This window comes from Rhinolophus hipposideros, assembly GCF_964194185.1.
Source record: "Rhinolophus hipposideros genome assembly, chromosome: 11".
NCBI lineage: Eukaryota > Metazoa > Chordata > Mammalia > Chiroptera > Rhinolophidae > Rhinolophus > Rhinolophus hipposideros.
In genome coordinates, this window is record NC_138057.1 from 83117746 (window position 1) to 83143427 (window position 25682).

At 61.5% G+C, this 25682-nt stretch overlaps 2 protein-coding genes across 4 annotated transcripts; one reads left to right on the forward strand and one right to left on the reverse strand.

Moving 5' to 3' along the window:
* The first annotated feature begins 818 nt into the window (after nucleotides 1–818).
* Nucleotides 819–12555, forward strand: MAN1B1 (mannosidase alpha class 1B member 1). Of its 2 annotated transcripts, none has more exons than XR_013994393.1 (13): nucleotides 819–1080; nucleotides 1664–1772; nucleotides 2406–2521; nucleotides 4215–4369; nucleotides 4619–4707; nucleotides 5978–6163; nucleotides 6852–7000; nucleotides 7298–7486; nucleotides 9224–9414; nucleotides 10098–10218; nucleotides 10690–10887; nucleotides 10967–11094; nucleotides 11645–12530. XR_013994393.1 is itself a non-coding variant. In XM_081065395.1 (13 exons), exons 1-13 carry the CDS (start codon nucleotides 970–972, stop codon nucleotides 11846–11848), a joined length of 1950 nt encoding a protein of 649 aa, XP_080921521.1. In that variant the 5' UTR covers nucleotides 819–969; the 3' UTR covers nucleotides 11849–12555. The 2 variants fall into 2 exon arrangements, 1 of the variants encoding a protein (XP_080921521.1); XM_081065395.1 differs by having other exon boundaries at nucleotides 10963–11094; nucleotides 11645–12555.
* Nucleotides 12556–13600: 1045 nt separating this feature from the next.
* DPP7 (dipeptidyl peptidase 7) lies at nucleotides 13601–17344 on the reverse strand. Of its 2 annotated transcripts, XM_081066662.1 has the most exons (13): nucleotides 17182–17344; nucleotides 16999–17112; nucleotides 16785–16924; nucleotides 16524–16687; nucleotides 16157–16292; nucleotides 15995–16076; nucleotides 15749–15915; nucleotides 15544–15604; nucleotides 15111–15229; nucleotides 14771–14927; nucleotides 14543–14607; nucleotides 14130–14200; nucleotides 13601–13998 (listed from the first exon to the last, which is right to left on the reverse strand). In XM_081066662.1, the coding sequence occupies exons 1-13, from the start codon at nucleotides 17261–17263 to the stop codon at nucleotides 13872–13874; spliced, it is 1485 nt and encodes a 494-aa protein (XP_080922788.1). In that variant the 5' UTR covers nucleotides 17264–17344; the 3' UTR covers nucleotides 13601–13871. The 2 variants fall into 2 exon arrangements, with proteins under 2 accessions (XP_080922788.1, XP_080922787.1); XM_081066661.1 differs by having other exon boundaries at nucleotides 16999–17317.
* Between the last annotated feature and the right edge of the window lie 8338 nt (nucleotides 17345–25682).

Sequence of the window (25682 nt, forward strand, 5' to 3'; positions counted from 1 at the left end):
CAGCGTGGTGACGTCCCTGCACTTGGGTTCTCGGGACTCCACCCCGTTGCCTGGTAACCGGTTGTGCAGGGAGGGATGCCCGAGGGCGTCTCTGGAACTACCTGCAGAACGGTGGGTGTGGGACGAGACCTGAGAGGTGGCCCCTAGAAGGGAAGGGACAGGAGGGCGGCAGGAGCTTTCTGGGTCTCAGCCCAGCCAGGTGCTGAGCAGGAGGCGCGCATAACGGGGAGCCTGCAGACACCCTGCCGTGTTACGGCCGGCGCCGCGGGGAGCAGTGGCTCGCCCGCCTGGAAAGCACCCGGGAGGGTGCTGAGCTGAGCAGGTCCGCCGTAACCCTAGGCTGCTCTGCCGCTGGGACAAAGCAGGCGCCGGGAAAGTGCGGTGACCCTCGGGGCACCCGAAGACCATCGGGCGGGGCGGACGCGAACTTCGCCGGCCGCCCTGCCCCCGACTCCGCCGTACAGGCGGGGCGGGGTCGCCCTGACGGTGGGGGATGGAGCTGGCCGCCCCGGACCTGCGTCCACTCCCCGTGGACCGGGCATCGGTGCAGACGCGGGCCAGCGACCCGGCCGGTCCTCACGAACCACGTGATCCAAGACAGCGGGGATCCAAGACAGCGGAACCCGCGGAGACCAGCGCACGCCCCGCCTACACGCGGGCGAGATGTACGCAGGCGCGGGTCGGTGCCAGCGCCGTGCGTGTGAGCTCACTGCGCAGGTGCAGGCGAGCGCAGACGCAGGCGCCGTAGGGCGTACACGCGCTCGTAGGCGCGGCACGGAGGGCGCACGCGCACTGGCGTTGGAGCGCGCGGCACAGGCGCATTGGCGGCGACCGCGATGGGCGGGGTGTTGCCGGCGCTGCGATGGCTGCCCGCGGGTGTCCGAATAACCGAGCCTCCGGCCCAGCTCGGAGCCCGGCCACTTGACGCCGCCAGTGGGCGGTGTCCACCGGGCAGCTTCCGCCTCTGTCATGTATCCGCCCGCGCCGCCGGCGCCGCATCGGGACTTCATCTCAGTGACGCTGAACTTTGGCCAGAGCTACGATGGCAGCAAAAGCCGGCGGCGCCGCTCGTGCTGGAGGGTGAGGGTCGGGTCGCGGGGTCCCGTCGTTTCCGCCCGCGCCCGCCGCCCAGGCCTGAGACGCAAACGCTCGTCCCGGCGTGCGGTGCTCGTGGGCCGGGCCCTGCGGGGGTCGCGCGGCGGGGTGGCTGCTCCCCCGTGGGTTTCCTGGCGGCCCTCGCGCGGTGAGGTGTCCCGGTTGTGAGTTCTCCACGGCTGCCACGAGCTCAGCACCGCCGGCTTAACGGCCGGTATGCTCCTGCTGCTCTCGGGCCGCACGCCGTCCCCACGCGACATCTGGGCGGACGCCATACCCAGCCGGGGCCTGAGCCCCAACACACGGATGGCGGGCTCTCTCTCCTCCGCCCGTGGACTGGACAGAAGTGGTGTCCCTGTCTGTATCCACGCTCCTCTCGCGTGTACTGGTGCATTAGCTAGTCACGTGGGGCCCGGGCCCAGCCTGTCACCCCCACGGACAGGCAAAGCCACAGGACTCCACACGGGACCTTCCGAATTACTCATTGTCCTCACCCAGTTTGTTACAGTTGAAGAGCTTTCCAGGCCTGTTCTTTCCAGTAAACAGAGTCACTCCGTCCCTCCCACAGAAATGGAAGCAGCTGTCGCGACTACAGCGGAACGTGATTCTCCTGGTGCTGGCGTTTCTGGGCCTTGGTGGACTCCTGTCCTACATCAGCGTGGCGGACCAGTGGAAAGGTATCAGCTCCGCGAGCGCCTAGACGACACGTCTTGTCACCTCACTGGCAGAACGGTCTTGCCGTGGACCTCACAGCTCCAGAGGACGTAAAGGGCAATGATCTGGCCGGAAATCCAGGGCAGAAGAGGAGTTTTTAGCCACCTTGCTAGACCACGACGTCCGCGTGACGACGTGACGGCCTCCTGAGTGGTGGAGGGCTGGCCTCGCTGTCCTCCATCCTGAGGTGGCACACTTCCTCTCAGTGCATCCCGTGAATGTCAACACACGTGGCCGTGTGGGGCCGCGACCGGCAGAGTCCCAGAGAGGACGCAGAGTCCTCCTGAATTCTTCTCAGGTTGCTAATTTTAGGAGGGAAGCTAACGAGCTGCTGCAGGTCGCCAAGTAATCTGCCTGTCGGCCACCATTTGTACTTCCTGGGTGGGAAATACTTGGGGTTGTGGGTTGGGGATAAGGACAGAAGCTGCCAAGTGCTTCGAGAAAGGGTCGGTTCTCTTTGGCCGTTCTTGAACTCAGGTCAGCGGCTTTCCCGAGGTGACCTGGTGTCCTTCGATGTCTAGCTGTGGTCTGTGAAGCACTTGGAGTCTCCTGAAAGCCTTGTGGCATATGTGAGGTGACACGTGTTCTCTGTTCAGCTCCGAACGGCAGGTCGGCGGACGAGCAGAAGATGAGGCCGGCAAACCCACCCGTCCTGCCAGCTCCCCAGAAGGCAGAGGCTAACCCAGAAAACGTCGCGGGAGTGCTACCTCAGGTACTTCCAGTGAGCTGTAGGTGCACAGGAGCAGGCAGGTGGCCGCATGTGTGTCCTACAAGGAGAAGAGAGAGAACCTGGGCCCGGCCCTTGGGTCAGGGAGGGACACTGAACTGCAGTCTGAAGGCTGAGGATGGGGAGCTGGGATTCACAAGGGCCTGCATGGGGCAGGGCGCAGGGGGCAGCGCAGGCAGCCCTGGAGGCTCCGTCAGCCAGCGGGGGCAGGATGTCCGACATTCACTGTGAAGACGCTCTGGGCGCTGGGTGGACATGGCGGCAGAGTCAGGAGTGGACGGCAGGAGGCGGCAGAGCACAGCTGTCTGGACTGGGAGAGCCTGCGCTTGGAGAAGTCTGGGCAGGACGGGGCCTGTGAGGGGAGGGAGCGCCCCTGGGGGAGGGGCCAATGGAGGCTGAGAGGGGCCCGGTTGGGAACATCGGGAGCTCCTTTCTGGACCTGCCCCACCTGTGTGAGGTGCCTGGGGCCTCAGGAGACGTGGGTGGTGGTGTCAAGGTCAGAGTCAGGTGTGGGAGCCCCCAGGGACCGGTGTCTTCTAGAGGGTGGAGGAGGAGCCAGGCCTAGTCCTAGGTGGGATGAAGGAGGCGAGGGGCCCGCAGGGGACCAGAAAGCATGCCCTCTGCAGAGAGGGGTCCCGGGAGATGGCCTCTGAGACCGGGGTGCTCTACGCCTAGGGACGCCCTGTGTCGCTCCTCAGGTGTGTGGGTGGGCGCCGCTGCTGGAGAGGATGCTGGGCCAGCGCTGGCCTCACACCCTGCGGGGCCGCCCCCGCTGCCTCTCTCCAGCGTCTGTGTGCAAGAGAGCGAATTTCCTCTTCGTGAAGCCGACTGGCGTTCCCTTGGCTTCTTTCGGCCGCTCTCTGACACACGGACTCATAACCGTGGGAAAGCAGAATGCGGCATGTCCCCCCAGAAAGTCGCGGGCCCACGCTCATGACGTCCACGGTCCCGTCTGGCGTCCAGGGAAGGCCTGCATGGTCAGGGGTGAACGTCCCCATCCCTTTGGTGCAAGAATCGGGGGTGAGGCCCTTCCACTTGTCCCCTGGACACGTCTCCCACTCAGTGCTGGTCCCCACGATGTTTTTGCGACGGTGCTTTGTTTTGGCTGGACCCGAATCTCTTGACCCCCTCCCCCCCTTGAGTCGTTCGAATCTGTCTAAGGAACATGTTTGCGGCTTCTATGGACGTTGAAAAGCAGAGATTGCACCTCGCGGGTCGGCCTCCTTCCTGTCCTCGGGGGTGCTGTCCCTGGGCACACCCACCGTGGAGGACTGGCTGAGAGGTCGAGGACGAGCGCTGCGTCCACGTTGTCGCTGAGTCTGGCGCCTTTGCCATAAGTGCTGAGGATAAGGAGGGCGGCCGGGGCCAGGCCTGCAGCAGTGTTCTAACCCTTTCGTGCTCCCGTCAGGCCTGTGACAGTCTGGAGTATCCCGGGTCTGGCCTAACCTCCTCGGGCTTAGATGGGGTGGACTGTGTGTCTGCGTCCAGCAGGGCAGTAGGTCGTGTGGAAGGACGGAAGTCCTCCATCCTGTGTATCGTGAAAAACACAAATAATCTGTCTGTGCACAGCCCTGTCTGGGATTGTGTCTGATTGGAACGAGCGAGTGTTCTAGGTGGGAACGGAATAGGAGCTCGTATGCCGCTTGAGTTCTCACGAGTGATTCTTGTGTTTGTCTAGGCAACTCGAAGGCATGTCCGTCGGGGACCTCCCCACCTGCAGATCAGAGCCCCAAAGAAAGCCTCAGAGGACAGGAGGCTGGGTGCCACCCAGAGGCGGGAAGGGACAGCGGATGCGACTCAGCAGGAAGAGCACCCCCAGAGAACCCTCGTCAGGTACTGGGGGCACCAGTGGGCTGGTGTAGGTGGCGTGTCTGAGAAGCAGCAGGGTCCTGTGGGTGTCTCACTACGTTGCCTCCCGAAGCAGACTTGTGTTCTCCATCATGTGTGGGGCCGAGGGTGGAGGCGGGGGCTGCTGCCTCCTGGTCCAGCGTGGGGGCGCAGCCTAGCTGCTGCTGGGTGGCCACATGGGCACCTGCGTTTCTGTCCCGCACTGGCTGACTGCTCCCCCTTCCCTCCCGGTAGCTGGAGGGGGGCCATGATTGAGCCGGAGCAGGGCACTGACGTCCCCTTGAGAAAGGCCGAGGTGCCCACCAGGACTCAGAACCAACGAGGTAAGGCCCCACCCGCGCCCTTCGGACCTCCCCACCTGGACTCGCGGATGAGCCTTCAGGGTGCGCAGTGCAGCCCTGCTGTCCCTGTGATACTGGTCATCTTTGGATACCCAGGTGGGCCCCAGGTCCTTGGGGTCACATTTGTCAGAACATGCGGCTCCTTGTGGGCCATTGTCCCGAGTCCAGGCCACAGACACAAGAGGCATGCGTGTGCAGCAGGCTCCTTTTCTTGCCTGTGTCTGGTCCACGAGGGGCCTGGGGACGTAGAGACAGAGCTGCCCTTCCGCGTCTACCCCTGGTGAGAGGGGTCGGCGGCTGGGAGGCTCCCTGTCTTCGGCCACCAGTGGTTCGGCGCCTGCTGGTGCTTTGTGGGCCCTGTGCAGCTCGTCTGCCTTGATCTCACGGCTCCCTTTGAGGTCATCAGTCAGGCGTAGCTCTGTTCCCTAAACAGGAGAACTGAGATTAGGTCAGGAGCCACCAAGGCCATGGGCTTGGTGTGTGGGGACTCGCACCAGGTCAGCTGAGTCCGGGGCCCCGGCTGTCACCCTCCGGTCCTGCTGCTGACACCTCGTGGAAGGAGGACGAGGGAGCCCAGAGCTGGGAGCGGCACCCCAGGCCCGTGTGGACAGAGCAGTGGTGTGACCTGAAGAAGGGATGGCAGAGCCCTGGGGGTCACACGAGTAGGCCTCAGTCTACACAGAGGGGACACGTGCTGTCCTGTATACCGTGCCCCTGTGTGTGTGCCCTGCCATGTGTGGAGAGAACACACTCCTAGATGCGTAGGCTGCAGAGGGGCCTCGGCGTGTGTGTTCCAGGCGTTTCCTCTATAGGCACCCGAACATGGGTTCTGACAGACCCAGAGGCTTGTCCACGTCACCAGCAGCTGTCACAGTTGACATTCCCAAACCCCAGTGGCCCAGTGCAGTACTCTGGCTGCTGCTGGTCTGCTGCCTCCAGGTTGTTTGCTGGCTGAGTGCTCCCTGCGGCCCCCGGGGGTACCTGCCAGCTGCTACTGGCAGTGGATGTGATGAGCCAGGCGGGTGCGAGTCCAAGCTGTCATGTGAGGCCCTGGGGTCTTGCCACCTTGGCGGCCGTGTCCAGCTCCAAGGGTCCTACCTCTGGCACTGAGCCCCGACCCTCACTGTTGTCCACTGCTGCCCTGTGGCCTGGACAGTGTCCCAGGTCATCAGCGTCCCTACTTTGGGGCTGCAGCAGGGTCGGTCAGCTCCAACCAGGTCCAGGTCACCATGACCCGCTTCTCTCCTTCCAGCTTCCCCAAACGAGCGCCAAAAGGCCGTGGTAGATGCCTTCCGCCATGCCTGGGCTGGGTACCGCAAGTTCGCCTGGGGCCACGACGAGCTGAAGCCGGTGTCCAGGTCCTTCAGTGAGTGGTTCGGTCTCGGCCTCACACTCATCGATTCCCTGGACACCATGTGGATTTTGGGTCTGAAGAAAGGTACCTGTCACTCCCCAGCACTGTGTGACATGCGGGCAAGTGGGCGAGCCCTGCCCGCCAGGGTCCCCGGCTGCTGTGGCCGTGGACGGGTTCCCTTCTCCTGGGTGACAGGAGTAGACATGCAGGGCATAGGCACTTCCTTTGTCACCTTTCGTCCAGGCGACCGGGGACACTCAGCTGAACACCCTGCCGAGAGCCGAGTGTACGTGCTGGCGGGTGTCCCAGGGCATTTCCAGCCTGCATTCCTGTCAGTCGGGAGAGGGCCCTGTGACAGGAGGTGGCACGTGATCTGATGTAGCTGCCAGCACCCCGGATCTGTCTCTAATGTCCTCGTGCCACACAGATTGGTGCAGACGGGGTCACGCGTCATCAGTTACTTTTAACTGATAGTTTAAACATCTGTTGTAAATTTCCTGGGCAGGTTGGAGACCCTCTGCGGTCCTCACGTGGTCCTTTGTGCGGTGGCCTGCAATGGCTGACCCCTTTGCTGCGTGGGCTCTCTCCAGCCGCACGCTGGCGCATTTCATCTGCAGGCTTCAAGAGGCGGGGCTCGCCCTTGCACTAGGAAATGAGGTCGACCCCTCGGGGACCAAGCTGGACAGGACAGAATGCACATAGCCCCAGAGCAACAGGCCATGGGGTGCTGGAACCGTGGCCATGTCCTGTACTCTCCCGTTTTGTGTCCTAGAGTTTGGGGAGGCCAGGCGGTGGGTGTCCAAGAAGTTACGGTTTGAGAAAGACGTGGACGTCAACCTGTTTGAGAGTACCATCCGGGTCCTGGGGGGCCTCCTGAGTGCTTACCACCTGTCTGGGGATGCGCTCTTCCTGCAGAGAGCCGTGAGTGTCCTGCACCCCGGGATAGGAGAGTCAGGCACCCCACGTCTCCCCTTTGCTACAGGGACAAGGTGGGGCATCCACTTCTCTCCCCTGCTGTTCATTTGCCTGTTTCGGGGCCTGTATTGAGCTGAGCACACTGCCTGGCCCCCCGCAGCCGGCAGGGGACCAGCTCACTGCTGCGGCCGTGAGCGTCAGGCCATGTGAAGCCAGCTAGCTCACATCTGCCTTCGTACTTGGATGAAGGGGGCGGGGCGGGCGTCTTTGGCAGCACGTGGTGATCTCCCCGCACTGTGTCAGGAGGACTTCGGGAATCGGCTGATGCCTGCGTTCCAGACGCCCTCCAAAATCCCGTACTCTGACGTCAACATTGGCACTGGCGTTGCCCACCCACCCCGGTGGACGTCTGACAGCACAGTGGCCGAGGTGACGAGCATTCAGCTGGAGTTCCGAGAGCTCTCTCGTCTCACGGGAGTTAAGAAATTTCAGGTATGGGGCTGGGGTTTCTGGGGGCTTCTCGCGGGGTCTCTGGCTCATCACAGTAAGTGCCAGTGCGTGGACACTGACCCTTGGCTGGAGACCGCTGCCGCCTTTTTCCTTAGAGAACCCCGTTTCCTCACTGATTATTGGCAGGGACTGGAGGCCGAGCCCTCTGCCCTGACCCTGCCCTATGCAGTGACGTGTCCTTAGGGCCCTGGCAGAGCTCTGTGCCCCGGGGCCTCTGGTCATGGCTGTGTGCTGTCGAGATGCTGGCGTTTTGTAGGCAGTTCTGTGCTGGCGACATCGTGGTTGTCCTGACTGGTGCACGTGGCTCGGGCCCCAGTGCCCATGTGGGCATCTGTCCTGGGTGGACTGCTGGGGTGGCATCGCGGGCATGTGGCCACCTGCTGTGTGATGGGGTCGGGACGTGGTACAGGGCATGAAAAGGGTGTTCTCATTTGTCGTTCGCTAACTTGTTACCCTAGTGTTCAAGTGTCTGTCACGTAGTTCCTGTCCCCTGTTGGCAGTGTCGTTCTTCTCGTGGGTGAACTCCTAGGACATGGGGGTACTTCTGGGCTGGGGCTTCCATTCCTTTGGGTTTCTGTCTTTCTGCTAAATTGAGAAAATTCACATATCGAGAAATTTTGCCTTTTCTCGTGTATGTTGCCGTGTCCTCACGTTTTGTCCCTACAGCAAGTAAGACAGCGCTGTTAGCGGTCCCCACCGTATAACTGAAACCGCACACCGTGGGAGGGGTACGTGTGTCTGCTTTCTGTCACAGCACCATGCTTTCAAAGTGCATCCCAGGTGCCGTGTGGGTCAGCAGCAGCCCTTTCGTGGCCAGGCCGGGGCCTGTTGTGTGGTCAGCCCCTGGTGCCTGACGTCCGCCAGCGTGTGAACACTGGCTGGGTCCTGGCGTGGGGCGCCAGGGCAGCACCGCCATAGTGGGGCCCTGCAGCACAGGGGCCAGTTTCACCAGTCATCGTCCTTGGTTCTGAGCAGGCTCGGGGGTGTGCAGGGACATCTTGCTATGGGTTTGGTGTCTGTGTTAAAGACGTGCAGCCTCTTCTCAGGGCTTACGGCCACCTGTCTACCTGTGTAGAGGGGTGTCAGGCCCCTCGCCCGGTGGCCGATGAGAGTAGCTGTCTTGGCATTGTCAAGGTGGAGTGAAAACCCAGCACTTGGCCAGTTACTCAGGAGGCGCTTGCAGTGTCCCATGCTGCTAGGGCTTTGCAGTCGCTGGGGCTGGAAGAGGGAGCAGTACCGTGGCCCTCCGAGGGGTGGTCAGTCGGTGTGGGGGTGTGGCCAGAGCCTGGAAAGCGCCCCCGTGCTCTGATGAAGTGTGCACAGCTGCAGGGGCACAGCCGTGGCGCGCTGCCCGACTAGGCTGGCGAGCCTGGAGCAGCCGAGGCTGCTGGGGTCTTGAAGGGTGACGAGGAGTTGACAGGTGGCCGCTAGCAGCAACCTGGGCTCAGAGCAGATGTGCCTGCCTTTCCTCAGGAAGAGGAGCAGACGGCCAGGTGGGGCGGGGGTCCTGAGGACACAGCCCCCCCGGAGTGGGGCTGAGAACTGCCAGGACGACAAGGGCCGCCCAGTGGTCAGGGCCCGTGGCGTGGGCTGCCATTCTCCAGGGACCTGTAGGGAGCAGTGGGCAGAGGAGTGCTGCCAGGACGCCACTGGGCGTGGATCGGTGACGGGCGGCGCACGGGCAGCCCTCGCTCAGCGCACTCTCCCCTGTCTGCTCAGGAAGCCGCGGAGGAGGTGACGAGGCGCGTCCACGCCCTGTCCGGCAAGAAGGACGGGCTGGTGCCCATGTTCATCAGCACCCACAGCGGCCTCTTCACCCACCTGGGCGTGTTCACCTTGGGCGCCCGGGCCGACAGCTACTATGAGTACCTGCTGAAGCAGTGGATCCAGGGCGGCAAGCAGGACACGCAGTGAGGCCCGCTTCTACCGCCTGGGCGCGTCCCTGGGGCTCCGCCCCCGGGCTCTCGGTCAGGCCCCGCCACGGGGACCTGCTTCTCAGCACAGCCACTGTGCCTAGGTGGGGCCTGGCCGTTCGCTGAGCTGCACGCTCCTCGGTGCCGGGCGGGGCCCCAGCTCCCCGCCGAGGTGGCTTCTGGGCTCAGGGAGGCAGCTCTGCCCTCCCCCTCACGGGGACGTGGAGGCGGCCGGACCTCCGGGCCTCGCTCTGCCTTCACTTGGCTGCTTCAGCACGTCCACGGTCCCAGCTGGACTGCGGTGGCCCACTCACTTGGAAGTGCGCATAAACCCTCATGAGGGACCTGGAACGGCCTGATGTCTCCAGCCCAGGGCTGATTGTAACCCGGGTCCCTGGGAGGGGGGTGCAGCTCCAGGCCGACCCCAGGGTGGAGATGAGGGCATCACCACCAGGGAGCCCGCCTTCCCGGGCGTCTGGGGGCTGGTTGAAGGAAATGTCTCTGTTCAGGGAGCAGAAGGCAGTACCCTCAGCCCTGTGGGATGAGCCACCGCAGGCCTCTCCCCAGGCTGGTGTGGTGCCCCCCAGACAAGGCCAGGCCTGGCGCCCACAGTGCGTAAATGACCACTCAGGGCCATGCGCCTGCCTGGCCTGAGCATACAAGACTTGCTGGTCTCTTAGGTTACGGGACGACTACCTGGAAGCCGTGGAGGGAATCCGAAAGCACCTGCTGCGCAAATCGGAGCCCAGCAAACTCACCTTCGTTGGGGAGCTTGCCCATGGCCGCTTCAGCGCCAAGATGGTGAGCAGGCGCGTGGTGCAGGTGCGGTCGGGGCACTGCCTTGATGCCCGGGCTCTGAGTCAGGGCGACGAGAGAACAGTGGGTGCGGCCAAGGAGTGTGAGGTGTCACGGGTAGACGCAGGCTGGGCTGTCTTCTCCTCTCCCCTTCCCTCCCCTCCTGCCAGGGCCCAGCTCGCCTCCCCCCATCGCTTCCCTCACCCCAAGAAGGACCCCCCTTCGTGCTCCAGGGTCTGTTCCCCTTCCCTACCTCCTTCCCCCTGCAGCTGGTGCTCCATTGGTGTTTGAGGGGTTGGGGGAGGCTCGAGTCAGTGTTGGCGTACCCAGGACGTGGGTGACCTTCCACCAGCTTGTCTGCCCCTGTTGAGCCCCTGGTGCTCGGCCTGTAGTGTAGTGGCCGGTCCAGAGGCGGACACGGCTCAGGCCTGTGACTCCCGCGCTGGCTCAGTGGTGAGGAGAGCATTCCAATTCCAGGACCACCTGGTGTGCTTCCTGCCAGGGACGCTGGCTCTGGGCGCCCACCATGGCCTGCCTGCCGACCACATGGAGCTGGCACGGGAGCTCATGGACACTTGCTACCAGATGAACAGGCAGATGGAGACGGGGCTGAGCCCCGAGATCGTGCACTTCAACCTGCACCCACAGAAAGCCCAGAAGGACGTGCAGGTCAAGGTGAGCAGGCGGGCGGGCGGGGGCGGGGGCGGGGCAGGGCAGTGCTGTGGGGCCTCACGGAGCCTGTGCCCCCAGCCAGCCGACAGGCACAACCTGCTGCGCCCCGAGACGGCGGAGAGCCTGTTCTACCTGCACCGCCTGACCGGGGACCCCAAGTACCAAGACTGGGGCTGGGCCCTCCTGCAAAGCTTCAACACCTACACACGGGTGAGGCCCGCCTCCTCGCTGCTCCTCCCCCGCGGTGGCTGAGCGGACATTCCTCAGGGTTCAGGGCCCCTGGGACCCAGGGTCTTGGGCCGGGCATCCCTCGGTCAGGTCTCGAGGTTACCAGCCAGGTGGGGGGGGCCCAATGTCCACAGAATGCGTCCCTCCTGAGTCCTCCTCATGGCCTGGGCAGCTCTGTCCCAGCTGGGACGACCTAGGGCCACTGCTCTCCGGCCCGGCCGCTCAGCACAGCTGACAGTTGACCTTTGCCCTGTGGTGTATGAGGCACCGGGTTCTGGAACCATCAGGCGACCTCAGGGCCTTTGCGAGGACTCTGCAGGCAGAGCGCATGGTCACTTGAGGGCAGCTGGTATCGCCCGGGGCGTCTGGAGGAGCTGTGGCAGACCCCCGGGGCAGCCAGTCCCCTTGTTCCCTCCACCCCAGACCTTGCCCTGGGACCATGCTGCTCCTGTGAGGGGGCGCCTCTGGCCAACAGCCAGTCCTGGGTGTGGGGTGGGCTGTGCCTGCAGCCGTGACGCCTCGGCCTTTGCAGGTCCCCTCGGGCGGCTATTCTTCCATCAGCAACGTCCAGGATCCCCACAACCCCCAGCCCAGGGACAAGATGGAGAGCTTCTTCCTGGGGGAGACGCTCAAGTACCTGTACCTGCTCTTCTCCGACGACGCGGACCTGCTCAGCCTGGACGCCTATGTGTTCAACACCGAAGCTCACCCACTACCCATCTGGACCCCTGCCTAGGAGTGGGCACTGCCTGGGGCCTGTCGGCCACACCCTGTCAGCAGGACCCTCGCCCTGGCCAGGTCCGCCCTCCTTGACCTTAGCTGTGCAGTACCCACCTAGCTGGCTGGACGTGCTCCAGGCCAGGCTTGTGACAGGGCAGCAGGCAGCTGGGTCAGGATGTCATAGGGCCCGTGAGCTGCTGGGGTGGTCGCTGTCCCTGGGCTCCTTGTCTATGGTTCCCACACGGACATCGTTAGGGACGAGGAGGAGGAGCCAGTGCTGTGGTTCAGGGGATCCAGCCTCCCTTTGCCTCGTACCCCCTGAGAAAACTCAAATCGTGACCTACATTCCTGAAACTGGACATCCTCCTGTCAGTTGGTACCAGGGCTTCCTGGGGACCCCGGGGCCATTGTGTTGTGTTCCGAGACAAGAGCCGAGCAGACATGGTGATGCCACTCCCCCAGGATCGTGGCCTGTGAACATGTGCTGACCCGAGGCCTGGGGGGGTGTCTTTGGACACCGCTGACCGGAGGGCATGGGGATCCAGGCTCCTGGCTGGCTGTGGTGTTTACGTGTTGGACTCAGGGACCCTCCTCACCCTGCCAGGGCGGGGAGGGCTGAGGGGTGGGTGGCAAGTTCACCCCGCTCCCAGGCCACCCGGATGGAATGGACTTTTCAGTCGGGATAAAAGATTTGCTCTAATTGGTGTCTCCCGTGTGTGCAGGAGTCTTGTTTCCTGAAATGTCTGGGTTTCGGAATTGGGGGCAGTGGTCTGGGCCCCTCACTCTGTCCACTGAGGTCTGCGTCCTGCCATCACCTGCAGGTGGTAGAATGGAAAGTGTCAGCACGGTGAGGTGAGTGCCTGGCCTGGTGCAGGGGACAGGAAGGTGCCTAGGTGTGAGTGGCACAGTGGGCCTGGCCTTGCACCTGCTCTGCCTTCTTCCCGCATGTGGGGGAGTCCTCTCTCCCTACAGTGTAATCTGCAGAGTCCATCCCTTAGGACTGACCTGGGGCAGTTTCTGGAGAAGACAAACCTGGGCCCTGGCAGGGGGGTCCCCTGCCCCCTAGGACCGGATGATCTTGTAGGACAGGCCCAACTCTTCTCTCGTGTTAAGCTAGGAGCCCACTGCCCTCATCATCTCTAGAAGATTCGTGTCCGTCAAAAGCCAGGGCCTCTCCAAGCGCCAGACAGGTCTCTAGAGGTCCAGCCTCCATGTCAGGCAGGGCCAGGGTTCTCGGATGTGTTCCCTGCTGCTCCCCATGTGCAGGTGCCCTGGTGGCCGCTCCTCGCTCTCCAACGATCACCCCAGGCCCGGCTCCCAACCCCACACGTCCTATGCTTGGACAGATGTGCAGGTCCTGCCCCGGGTGTGGCCTCTTGTCCCAGCCTCATGGCTGCTGGCTGCCCGCCTGCACAGCCCCCACAGCTGGAGAGCGTGGCATGCTTCCCGCTGGCCCCTCCTGGCCAGGGGCTCTCGGCAGCTGTGTAGCAGGACTGACAGTCCACCTCAGGTCCGCTGGGACACAGGGCCGAGGCAACCCAAAAGGCAGACTCCCTGCCCCTGGACTCCCAGCAGGTGGGCTGGGGGTGGCCGCGTGCTGAGGCAGAGCCACTCCGCGGGGCTCCCCAGGGATGCTCGCAAGGTGGTGACTTTGCAAAGCTAAGGGCAGGGAAGATCAGTGGGTAAGTCTTGGCAGCCTCTCATTTCTTGGTGTAACAGCTCAGCTGGCCACGGGAAAGGCGACCCCCCCCAAACAGCAAACTTAGAGTTGAGGATTCTGTTTTATTAAACATGTGGCTGGTTTGGGGAGGTTGGGCAGTGTATTCACCATGTCACACTCCCTCCTCCCCTGCAGGGACCACAGCTGAGACAAGAGGCTTGGCTGGGCCACCAGATGTTTATTGAGCCCCTAACCTTGGGCAAGGCCCTACTGAGCCTTGTGGCCCAGTGGGTTCAGGAAGATGGGCCTGGGCTCCTCACCCTGGAGTCCCTTGGAGATGCTCCCCTGTGAGTCCTGGTCCTAGCTGGGGGAGTGCCCCTTAGTCTCTGTGCCATGCGTGCTGCAACCGCTGCTCACGTCTGGCTGCCGCAACCCACTCGTGGATGATGCTGGCCTCCAGCTCACGTGCCTCCCGGACAGACGTGGGGTCTAATGGGTGGGACGCTCTGGGGAGCAGGCACGGGTTGGGGGAGTCACTCAGCATGGCAGGCAGACCCGAGGCTCACCCCCACCCCAGCCCATAGCCAGCCATGGGCCCAGGCTGGGTGCAATGCCCCCTCCCAGGGCAGGACCATACCTGAGGTCCAGGTGATGTGCTCCCCCACGGATGGTGATGGCGAGGACCGATGCACTCAGGTTACTCTGGATCTGTGTCAGTCAAGGGACATTCCATGTGGAGGCAAGCCCCAGGCCAGTCAGTCCCCCAGCCCTCCTGCATGCCCCAGCTGTGGGGTGCAGCTAAAGCAGTAGCACGGGGCAACTATATAGCCAGGATTGGCCCCATCATAAGGGATAGGTGAGCCAGAGGCCAGGTCCCATTAAGTCAGGAAAAGAATCAGAAAGGGGAAAGGATGAAATAATGAAGGTGTGGACATCGGCAAAGGCAAAGTGGGTTCCTGGAGAAGATTCTGTGAACCCACAAGGACAACTCTGCACAGGACACTGCTACCATCTAACGAGGCTCCAGTGGGTCGGCCCTGAGCAACTCACCCCACCCCCTGCCCAGGGGTCCAGGTCACCATTGGAGAAGATGATGTTGCTGGCAGCTCTGAGATCTGAAAGGGACAGAGCAAGTGGTGATGCGGGGACCGGCACAGCCCTCAGATCTGGGAGCCATGGGGCAGATCAGACCACAGTTTTGACCTTGGGAGTGGGGAGAGCAGAGCTTGCTCAGTGTAGAGGGAAAGACACTACCCCTGACCCCAACCTGAACCTCACCAGCCCCCCCAAAGCTGGTCTGCAGCCAGTCCCGCCGGGGCCACACGCCCCACGTGTCCAGGCAGTACTGCTGGCGGAGCACCTCAGTGAATGGCAGGTCGGGAAAGATGTCTGTCACGTTGTTACTGGAGAACGTCAAGCTGATCTCAGTGCAGGCCTGCAGGACCCCCCCCCCCCACGCTGGATCAGGCCGCCGAGGTAGGGTACCTCACTCAACAAGCAGCCTGGGCAGCCCCAGGCCCCCTCCCCATTTCAGGCAGTTCCAGGCCCTCCCCTCCATACCTGGTAGTCTCAGCCCTCACCCCATTCCTGGCAGTTCCCGGCCCCCCGCCTTCTATACCTGGTAGTCCCAGGCCTTGGCGTCGGGGCCCAAGCCACAGCCTGTGGGGTCCGCACAGGCCTGGTACAGCCGGTAGATGTCATAACAGGGCTCGGTACCCGAGGAGTTGTACACCAGCCCTGCAGGGAGAGGGGTGCTAAGGCCAAGCGCCTGGACACCCACCCTGCCCCCTCAAGGGGTCCTGCAGGCGTCAGGGGCTCTGGGGTGTGCACTGTCATCTGCCATCCATGCTGGACCTCCTAGAGCCCCTTGGAGCAGTGACCCCCAGGCTGGGCCAGGAGGGGGATGGCCATTTCCTACCTAAAAACAATGGCAGGGTATCCTGGGCCCTGAGGTCCCCTTGGGATTCCCCCCCCCCCACAGCCCTTGCCTGCTCCTCAGGCCATCTGCCCCCACACTCGGCACCCGGCCCAGGGCTGACGGACAGACGCACCCGCCAGTGCTCGGAGACCCTGGATCCTCTGGCTCTCATTCAGCAGCCGGTCGCAACCGACCTAGGGGAGCAGTGCGGCACCTCAGCATGAGACACCCCCTCGCGGCCTGCAGCCCACTCCCCAGCTAGCCCCTGGTCCCAGGCTGCAGAGTGGGAGGTGGCCCTGGGGCTGGCCCTTCCCTGGGCATGGGAAGAGGTGCCTCACCTGGATGGGGTTGGCAGGGAGGCTCCCCATGAAGTCGGTGGGGTACGGGTAGTCCATCATGGCCAGCACGGTGAAGGCGTTCCGGGCAAACCCGAACAGCTGGGCCAGGTCCTTCTGGCCCGTGAGTGGTTGGCAGGTCCCAAGCTCCTGGCTGACCACCTTGTAGGCTGCCAGGAGTGGGTAGGACAAGGGCCTTTGGAGGCTGCTGGCATGTGAGGGGTGGGGGAGGGGGGACAGCCTCCTCACCTCCCTGGAGGAACAAGTCCTTGATCTGCCGGAACGCATCCTGCACGGCCTGGGCACACTTGGGACTCTGGTCCTCAAAGTCCTGGAGAACAGACCAATTGTGGCAGCAGCCCCCGTGCCTGGGCGGACCATGCCGCGCCCCCACCCCATGCCCTCACTCACCACAGAGACGGCTCGGAAGAACTGGTGGGGGTCACCAACGCCCGCCACCGACACCATGGGGGCACTGGCCGCCAGCGCCCCCGCCACGAGGTAGGGGTACTTCATCCTCATGTAGGCGCTGAGCACCCCACCATAGCTGTTGGGGTGCAGGGTCAAGGCTGCGGCCCTCCCGCCAGCGCACCCGCCAGCCCCAGGGCCGCAGCAACTCAGGCAGCAACCTGTCACCAGCTGGGCCCACGCCGCCAACCCCCCCTTCCCCTTGCCCTCCTCAGCCCCCAGCGCCCCCAAGAAGGACCAGAACACCACAGTGTTCTGGCCCTGGGGCCAGGTGCACATTTGTTCCTCGGAAAGGAGATAGAGGACCCACCTCCCGCCGAAGGCAATGACTGGGGAGTCCTGGGCCCCGAGGTCACGCCGCAGCGCTCCGATCAGCCTGGCGAAATCGGCCAGGGCCTGCTCCACGGTCAGCAGCTCTGTGTGCCCACGCCATGTGGACTGCTCACCAAACGGCAGCGACTTTCCGTAGTAGCGCTGTGGGCGTGCGATGGGCAGACACTGACCCCACGCCCGCGCACCCACCGGCCTGCCCCTGGCCCACCGCGCTGCTGAGTACCCGCGGGGTACCCACGTGCTCTGCAAACACGACCAGGGCTGCCTGCTGCGCTGCCAGCTCCAGGATGAACCCTGAGTTGTTGGCAAAGGACCACACGTCGCCCTCGTTGCCCGTGTAGAAGAACAGGGGCCCCTCGCTCCTTTTCCAGAACTTGTCTGTCGGGTGAAGAAGAGCGGGGTGAGGTGTGGGACAGAACACCCCAGAGCCAGGCATCCCTGGGCAACCTCACCTGACACCAGGAACCTCTGGCGGAAGGTCTTGTTGCCAAACCTCTCAAAGTTGAAATGGTCCAGAAACTGCTCAAAGTAGTCTTCCCGGAAGTCAGGGTCTGGGGCTCTGTGGGCTGGAGGGGCGATGCTCAGCGGACGTGACCCCAGGGGCGGTAGGGGAGGACCCGCGGGGCAGCACTTACCCCCGGCCTCCAGGCCGAGCAGCCCCAGCACCAGCAGCAGGGCGAGGGCCCAGGGCAGCGCCGACCGCGCCTGGGGGTTCATGTCTGCTTTGACCGGCGTGAGCAGGTCACATGACGACCGAGGATCGCAATCATGTGACAGCTTGCGCAGGGCTGGCCCTTCCCTCCCACTGGCAGCTTCTGTTTTTCTGTTCATTGCTCAAGCTTCCTGGCAGCCACTGTGTCACCACGGAGACAGTTGCCATGGGGACACATTACACAGGGCGATCTCTCGAGGATCTGGCACTGGGGCAGGAAACATGTGCCCAGCCAACCTGTGTTCCAGTGACCATGGCTGAGGGCCTGGCCTTCCCCACACCTCCCTGCTGGTTGCCCAGGCTGGTCCTCCTCGAGCAGGGTGCCAGGTGGACAGGTTACCAGCACACACTTGGGTGGGAAGTGACCTGCCCCACTGCCCAGGCCCTCTGCCACGGGGGAGGGGCAGCTCTGAGAGTCAGGTCTGGGAAAGCCTCCAGAGCAGAGAGGGATGGAGGGAGCCTTGGGAAGATGGAAGAATATCCCACTCATAGGGCAGTGGCCCTGAGAAAGGAGCTAGTCCAAGTGACACCAAGGGTCTGCATGGGGGGTCGATGGGGGGTCTGGAGCCCAGTCCGGTTCAGGCGGCCAAGAGGCTCGGCCAAGGCCTCGGCTGGGAGCTTGGCCCCTCCCCTCTCCCTGTCTGGCCAGTCCCTTCACTGGCTCCTCAGTGACGCAGGGGCCCCAGGACCTGCCAATGCCAAGTACAGAAGAGCCACCTTGCACCTGGCATCCAGTCTAGAACCTGGGTGAGGGGACCAGACAGGCAGAGCCACCCCTGCCCCAGGCTGCAGAGGGATGGGGCGTCCCTGGTCCTCACTCCCAAGACTGTCCCTGGCCAGTGTGACCCCCCAGTCTCTGCCCAGCCCTGACCTGGGCTGGGGTGCTGGGCTCTCGCTGCAGCTGGGGGACCAAGGCCCCTGGCCAGGTTGGGGCTCAGTGGGAGGATGGGCCACTTGAGTCAGCCCTTTGGCTATGCCTCACATGGTCCCAAGACTGTCACTGAGGCAACCAGTGGTGACAATGACTGTCCATCATGTCACACCATGGGTGTGGTCACCCTGTGGTCACTCAGTACCACACCACAGGCCCTGTCCCCATCCTATGTGATGTTCCCCCATCCCTGTGACCCCATGTCCCGGTGTCCCTGTCCCTGTGTCACTATGTCCCCATGTTCCTCTGTCCCTGTCCCCATGGACCTGTGTCCCCGTCCCTGTGTCTCCTTCCCTGTGTCCCAGTGTCCCCCATGTCCCCGTGTCCCCGTCCCTTTGTACCTACCCTCGTATCCCCTTCCCCGTGTCTCCATGTCCCCATATCCCCATCCCTGTGTCCCCATGTCCCTGTGTCCCCGTCCCCGTGTCCCCATCTCCATATCCCCATTCCTGTGTCCCTGTCCCCGTGCCCCCATGTCCCCATGTCCTTGTCCCTGTGTCCCCATGTCCCCATCCTGTCTCTGTGTCTCCAGGTTCCAATGTCCCCGTGTCCCTTTGTCCCTGTTCCTGTGTCCCCGTACCACCCAGGGCTGCCTGTGTTAAGTAGAGAGCTGCCCTCTGAGGGCCCCCATGGCCTCTGCAGGGTGGGGCTGGGACCAGAGACAAGACTTGCAACCCCTTTTCCCCGGATGGCAGGCTGATCCCACACTGTCCCCTCAGCTCAGGAGCCTGGCGCCAAGCCCCCCCGCAGACCCACCGTGTCACCCCCTCCAGATCCTGCAGGCGGCACCTCCAGGCCTGGGGGGCACCAGAGAGGCCCAGAGGTGCATGTCCATCTCCTCTCCGACTGTCCTGCCTCACCTGGTGGCCCTGAGCATGCAGGTACGTAGGGGGCTCCAGAAGTGCTCCTTCCAACTGCATGGGGCAAGTAACTTTGGGGACAAGGCTGGGGCCTGGTCCCCCTCCACAGTCCACAGATTTGGGGAGCCAGGCCTGGTCTCCACTACCACCTGCTCTGCCCCTTTTACACCTCAAAGCTGCCAGCAACAGGGGTGACAATGGGGGCCGGGGAACCCTTACGTAGGCCCTGTGCTCTCAGCTCTGACCCACGCTGCACCTGGGTATGGCCACGCTCGTGTGTGTGTGAAATTATACCCTAGCAGCCGGTTTGAAAATCACTGGCTTTAAGGACATCCGCAACATTGTGCAATATCATTATCCATTTCCCAAACTAGCTCATCATCCAAAAAACTTTACCCACTAACTAGAAACACCCACTCCCCTTCTGCAGCCGCTGCTAACCTGGTCCGCCCACTATAGAGACATCATGGATGTGACTGTTTTGACAGGCTCGTTTCACTTGGCACAATGACCTCAGGCCATCCAGGTCATGGCAGGTATCTGGACATCATAACATCCCATTGCATGTAGATACCATGATTTCCTTATGCATTCACCCATTCGTGGACATGTGAGTAGCTTCTGCCTTTTGTCTGTGGTGAATCACTGCATGAGGACAGACGTGAGCTGGCTGGCTTCACATGGCCCGACGCTCATGGCCGCAGCAGTGAGCTGGGCTCAGTGATCTGGGAACAGGTCCCCTGCTGGCTGCGAGGTGCCAGGCCCAGAAACATGCAATTGAACTGCAGGGGAGAGGACTAGAACCCCCACCAAAACCCTGAAGCAAAGGGAAAATGCTGGAGTGCCCCACACTCATGTCCAGGGGGCAAGGGTGCGTGTCATAGGCCCGACGGGAGCACGAAAGAGTTAAAACCACGTCCCAAGAACACAGCCCTGAGAACACTGCTGCAGGCCTGGCCCCGGCCGCCCTCCTTATCCTCAGCACTTATGGCAAAGGCGCCAGACTCAGCGACAACGTGGACGCAGCGCTCGTCCTCGACCTCTCAGCCAGTCCTCCACGGTGGGTGTGCCCAGGGACAGCACCCCCGAGGACAGGAAGGAGGCCGACCCGCGAGGTGCAATCTCTGCTTTTCAACGTCCATAGAAGCCGCAAACACATTCCTTAGACAGATTCGAACGACTCAAGGGGGGGCGGGGGTCAAGAGATTCGGGTCCGGCCAAAACAAAGCACCGTCGCAAAAACATCTTGGGGACCAGCACTGAGTGGGAGACGTGTCCAGGGGACAAGTGGAAGGGCCTCACCCCCGATTCTTGCACCAAAGGGACCCCTGATTCTTGCACCAAAGGGATGGGGACGTTCACCCCTGACCGTGCAGGCCTTCCCTGGACGCCAGACGGGACCGTGGACGTCATGAGCGTGGGCCCGCGACTTTCTGGGGGGACATGCCGCATTCTGCTTTCCCACGGTTATGAGTCCGTGTGTCAGAGAGCGGCCGAAAGAAGCCAAGGGAACGCCAGTCGGCTTCACGAAGAGGAAATTCGCTCTCTTGCACACAGATGCTGGAGAGAGGCAGCGGGGGCAGCCCCGCAGGGTGTGAGGCCAGCGCTGGCCCAGCATCCTCTCCAGCAGCGGCGCCCACCCACACACCTGAGGAGCGACACAGGGCGTCCCTAGGCGTAGAGCACCCCGGTCTCAGAGGCCATCTCCCGGGACCCCTCTCTGCAGAGGGCATGCTTTCTGGTCCCCTGCGGGCCCCTCGCCTCCTTCATCCCACCTAGGACTAGGCCTGGCTCCTCCTCCACCCTCTAGAAGACACCGGTCCCTGGGGGCTCCCACACCTGACTCTGACCTTGACACCACCACCCACGTCTCCTGAGGCCCCAGGCACCTCACACAGGTGGGGCAGGTCCAGAAAGGAGCTCCCGATGTTCCCAACCGGGCCCCTCTCAGCCTCCATTGGCCCCTCCCCCAGGGGCGCTCCCTCCCCTCACAGGCCCCGTCCTGCCCAGACTTCTCCAAGCGCAGGCTCTCCCAGTCCAGACAGCTGTGCTCTGCCGCCTCCTGCCGTCCACTCCTGACTCTGCCGCCATGTCCACCCAGCGCCCAGAGCGTCTTCACAGTGAATGTCGGACATCCTGCCCCCGCTGGCTGACGGAGCCTCCAGGGCTGCCTGCGCTGCCCCCTGCGCCCTGCCCCATGCAGGCCCTTGTGAATCCCAGCTCCCCATCCTCAGCCTTCAGACTGCAGTTCAGTGTCCCTCCCTGACCCAAGGGCCGGGCCCAGGTTCTCTCTCTTCTCCTTGTAGGACACACATGCGGCCACCTGCCTGCTCCTGTGCACCTACAGCTCACTGGAAGTACCTGAGGTAGCACTCCCGCGACGTTTTCTGGGTTAGCCTCTGCCTTCTGGGGAGCTGGCAGGACGGGTGGGTTTGCCGGCCTCATCTTCTGCTCGTCCGCCGACCTGCCGTTCGGAGCTGAACAGAGAACACGTGTCACCTCACATATGCCACAAGGCTTTCAGGAGACTCCAAGTGCTTCACAGACCACAGCTAGACATCGAAGGACACCAGGTCACCTCGGGAAAGCCGCTGACCTGAGTTCAAGAACGGCCAAAGAGAACCGACCCTTTCTCGAAGCGCTTGGCAGCTTCTGTCCTTATCCCCAACCCACAACCCCAAGTATTTCCCACCCAGGAAGTACAAATGGTGGCCGACAGGCAGATTACTTGGCGACCTGCAGCAGCTCGTTAGCTTCCCTCCTAAAATTAGCAACCTGAGAAGAATTCAGGAGGACTCTGCGTCCTCTCTGGGACTCTGCCGGTCGCGGCCCCACACGGCCACGTGTGTTGACATTCACGGGATGCACTGAGAGGAAGTGTGCCACCTCAGGATGGAGGACAGCGAGGCCAGCCCTCCACCACTCAGGAGGCCGTCACGTCGTCACACGGACGTCGTGGTCTAGCAAGGTGGCTAAAAACGCCTCTTCTGCCCTGGATTTCCGGCCAGATCATTGCCCTTTACGTCCCCTGGAGCTGTGAGGTCCACGGCAAGACCGTTCTGCCAGTGAGGTGACAAGACGTGTCGTCTAGGCGCTCGCGGAGCTGATACCTTTCCACTGGTCCGCCACGCTGATGTAGGACAGGAGTCCACCAAGGCCCAGGAACGCCAGCACCAGGAGAATCACGTTCCGCTGTAGTCGCGACAGCTGCTTCCATTTCTGTGGGAGGGACGGAGTGACTCTGTTTACTGGAAAGAACAGGCCTGGAAAGCTCTTCAACTGTAACAAACTGGGTGAGGACAATGAGTAATTCGGAAGGTCCCGTGTGGAGTCCTGTGGCTTTGCCTGTCCGTGGGGGTGACAGGCTGGGCCCGGGCCCCACGTGACTAGCTAATGCACCAGTACACGTGAGAGGAGCGTGGATACAGACAGGGACACCACTTCTGTCCAGTCCACGGGCGGAGGAGAGAGAGCCCGCCATCCGTGTGTTGGGGCTCAGGCCCCGGCTGGGTATGGCGTCCGCCCAGATGTCGCGTGGGGACGGCGTGCGGCCCGAGAGCAGCAGGAGCATACCGGCCGTTAAGCCGGCGGTGCTGAGCTCGTGGCAGCCGTGGAGAACTCACAACCAGGAACCTCTAGTGTCTCAATACAGGGCCTTAGGAAGCAACTGTCTCGCACTTTCTTTCTCAGTCCCCCTTGTGGCCAAGGTCAGATGAAGTCAGGCCCCGGGACTTGACCTCTCATCAAAATTTCCCCAGGGCTGGGATTTTGTGGGTTCAGCCGCAGGTGTGTGTGGTTGAGTCAGGGTGTGTCTTCCTTCTTCTTCCACTGGAGGAGGAGCCAGTGACCCGCTTGTCCCAACAGTGGCCAGGCAGCACTGACACGCAGGACATCGACTAACTGTCACACAGGCAACTCAGAGAGAAACTGATTCTTGCTCCCTGATGGTAATAGGTCTTGCAGCCCAGAACCCAGATCTGAGATCAGGCCATGACACTCAGTCCCACGATCCAGAATTAGGTAGCTTCGTCCTCACTGCACCCCTTTTGAGCTTGATCACAGATCCGTAGTTTCTCTGTAGCATTTGCACAGGTTTAACAAGAAATTTCTATGATGGCCAACATGTGTCCTTGGTCAGCTAAGAGGAAATCAAGGACTGTGGGGTTTTCAGTGACAGCTCTGGCTCATGGATTCAGACTGCTTTATTGGGCTTTTAGAGCAGTGGCGCCGTTGGTGACTGCTAGGGTCAGAGACAATTCTGAACCCCGTTCTCCAGTTGCTTTGTTCCCGCTGTGGAACCTGTAGCTCAAAGTATGGGTGAAGAGGCAACCAGTTGTCCTAGCTGGAAGTTTTCTTAATAGCCTATACTTGTGTGATTTTGGAAATTTCTGACTATTCTTTTTAAGGAAGTGTGATTTCTTGGAGGGATAGGAATTTAAAAATATGGAAATCTCTACCAATTATTCTGAATACATGGCTGTTACTGTGCAGTAAGTAACCCTGATGCCTGTGTGAGGAGTAGCCTAGGAGAACATAGAGTGCATTTGAAGAAGTATCATTTACTGTAATAGCAATGAATACATTTGGTGCCCCTCGATATGTACAAGTTCCTTGAGTGGGATGAACCACTTACTGCAAAGCAGTGTGAGAACAAACCGACTATGGTCATTGTCCCCAAGGCACTCCTGACCCACTAGGTCTTGTAACAGGACCACACTGACTTCAGTGGACACATTTTGTTGAAATGAGGTCAAGGTCCAATTTCTGTGATTGAAATTTGGGGCAATCAACAATGTGAAGAAAACTTAAGTAGCAGAAAGGGCCCATGGGGCAGGGTCTTCGGAGTGGGGTCGGGGAGGGGCGCCAGATGGTTGGGGTGGCCAGCCCCCCACCAGGTTCCTGGGAGGCCCTCACTGTTACCAGTCACCCCACTGAGCAGAAACCCCTCCGGAGCTCGTTTCTTGGGAAGAACAGCAGCCGGTGACATTCCCCGCAGGATGTCACTCACAGAACCCAGCGACGGACCAGGTTTCTCAGAGACCGTGCTACAATAAGACAAGGCCATTTCATGGTCTCGTCTAACACAGACAAGGTCACCCTGCCACCCAAAAGGGACCTCGGTCATGCAGTTACCCCGTGTTCTGCCAGTGTCCAGTCTGGGGCAGTCTTCCCCAAACCGAAGCTCAAGTCCTATAATAGTTCTTCCGGACAGCCCCATCCTAAGACATTGCAGGCCCCCAGGTGCCATGCAGAGTAAGAAACCCACTTGTTAAGGGCAGTTGTGTTTGGCTGAAGGGCCATGATGGAGCTGGAAGTTCACTGTCTTGGAATGGGCCCCTCACCACGGTACTGGGGGGCACCTGAGACCCCTGCTGCCCTGCCCGCCACGGTACCGCCTGCCTGTGAGTGGGAAGCAAGTTCACACTTCATGGAGTTCTGGTGTTTCACTGACACCCTCAGCATTGTGTGTGTGTGTGTGTGTGTGTGTGTATGTTCCTAAGAATAAGACCTCTGGGGCTGTGGCTACACGATTAGAGCTGTATTTTAATTTGGTGAAACTATTTTCTGGCTTCGAACATCTGATTCTCTAATGTGTCGTCTGTCTGTCTGCTTTCTGACGTGTCGGATGTTGCTTGTCAGTCTGTCCTCAAGCTTACCTCCAGAGCTAAGAAACTCGCCAGGTTTCTTCTCAGACCCGTCTTTTGCCCCAGTCACCATCTCAAAACCTTCCTGGGACTTCTTACTCCATCTTGGGTGTGTGTTCCTGAGAGCTGTTTTCCTTTTAGCTTCTGTGAGAATCAGGTTTTGTCTGACCACTGATAAGTGACCAAAAAACCCCAGTAAATGACCCACTACTATGATCTATCATTCTGTCATTTCTGACTCCCATGGTCTGCTAACAAGTAAGGAAAAACAAGACTCTCTTCCTTTTCATAAAACCCTGTGGTTCTAACTTCCTGTCTCCCTGCCTTAAATACCCTCCATCTTCACACACAAGCAAAGATGTGCACGTAGCCGGCTGGGTCTGCTCAGGCTGGTGCTGGGTTGCAGCCCTTTTCCTTTCCCCAAATAAATCTTTTTTGGTGATGGAAACCTAGTCGATATTGCTCAGTTCACACGTCCCACACCCACCGTTCTGTAGGTAGTTCCAGAGATGCCCTCGCGCATCCCTCCCTGCACAACCGGTTACCAGGCAACGGGTGGAGTCCCAAGGACCCAAGTGCAGAGATGTCACCACGCTGTCACAGCTGAGTGCAGGTGCCCACCCCGGAGGGCTGCTTCAAGGGGCAGGTTCTGGGCCTGCCTCAGGGTGCCTGACCCACCAGGTGGTTGCAGGCTCTCGTCAGGCCCTGGTAGAGAGTTGGCCCTAACCTCCTCAGATCTTCCTTGTAGAAAAGCCATCTTCTTAAAATGCAGATTCTGACTTCCAGGGTCTGGGGGAAGGCCTGAGGTTCTCAACTTCCTACATAGCCCTGGGGGGTGCTGCTGCTACTGCTGGTCCACAAGGCTGCACTTGGGTCGATTCGGAGATCTCAGACCTTGAGAAAGAGGAAAGGGATATGGAAGGGAGGAAACCGCCAGCCTAACAGAAGAAATTCTGTAGCAGAGAACCTTGCAGTTCCAAGCCAGGCA

Excerpts from the sequence above, each read along its gene's own strand:
- MAN1B1 (XM_081065395.1), top strand. The coding sequence starts at position 970 with ATGTATCCGCCCGCGCCGCCGGCGCCGCATCGGGACTTCATCTCAGTG. Across the intron at positions 4,370-4,618 it reads CCCCAGAGAACCCTCGTCAG|CTGGAGGGGGGCCATGATTG; the intron begins GTACTGGGGGCA and ends CCCTCCCGGTAG. Across the intron at positions 7,487-9,223 it reads CGGGAGTTAAGAAATTTCAG|GAAGCCGCGGAGGAGGTGAC; the intron begins GTATGGGGCTGG and ends CTGTCTGCTCAG.
- DPP7 (XM_081066661.1), bottom strand. The coding sequence starts at position 17,263 with ATGAACCCCCAGGCGCGGTCGGCGCTGCCCTGGGCCCTCGCCCTGCTG. Across the intron at positions 15,916-15,994 it reads GGACTTGTTCCTCCAGGGAG|CCTACAAGGTGGTCAGCCAG; the intron begins GTGAGGAGGCTG and ends CACTCCTGGCAG. Across the intron at positions 15,230-15,543 it reads GGGTCTCCGAGCACTGGCGG|GGCTGGTGTACAACTCCTCG; the intron begins GTGCGTCTGTCC and ends CTCTCCCTGCAG.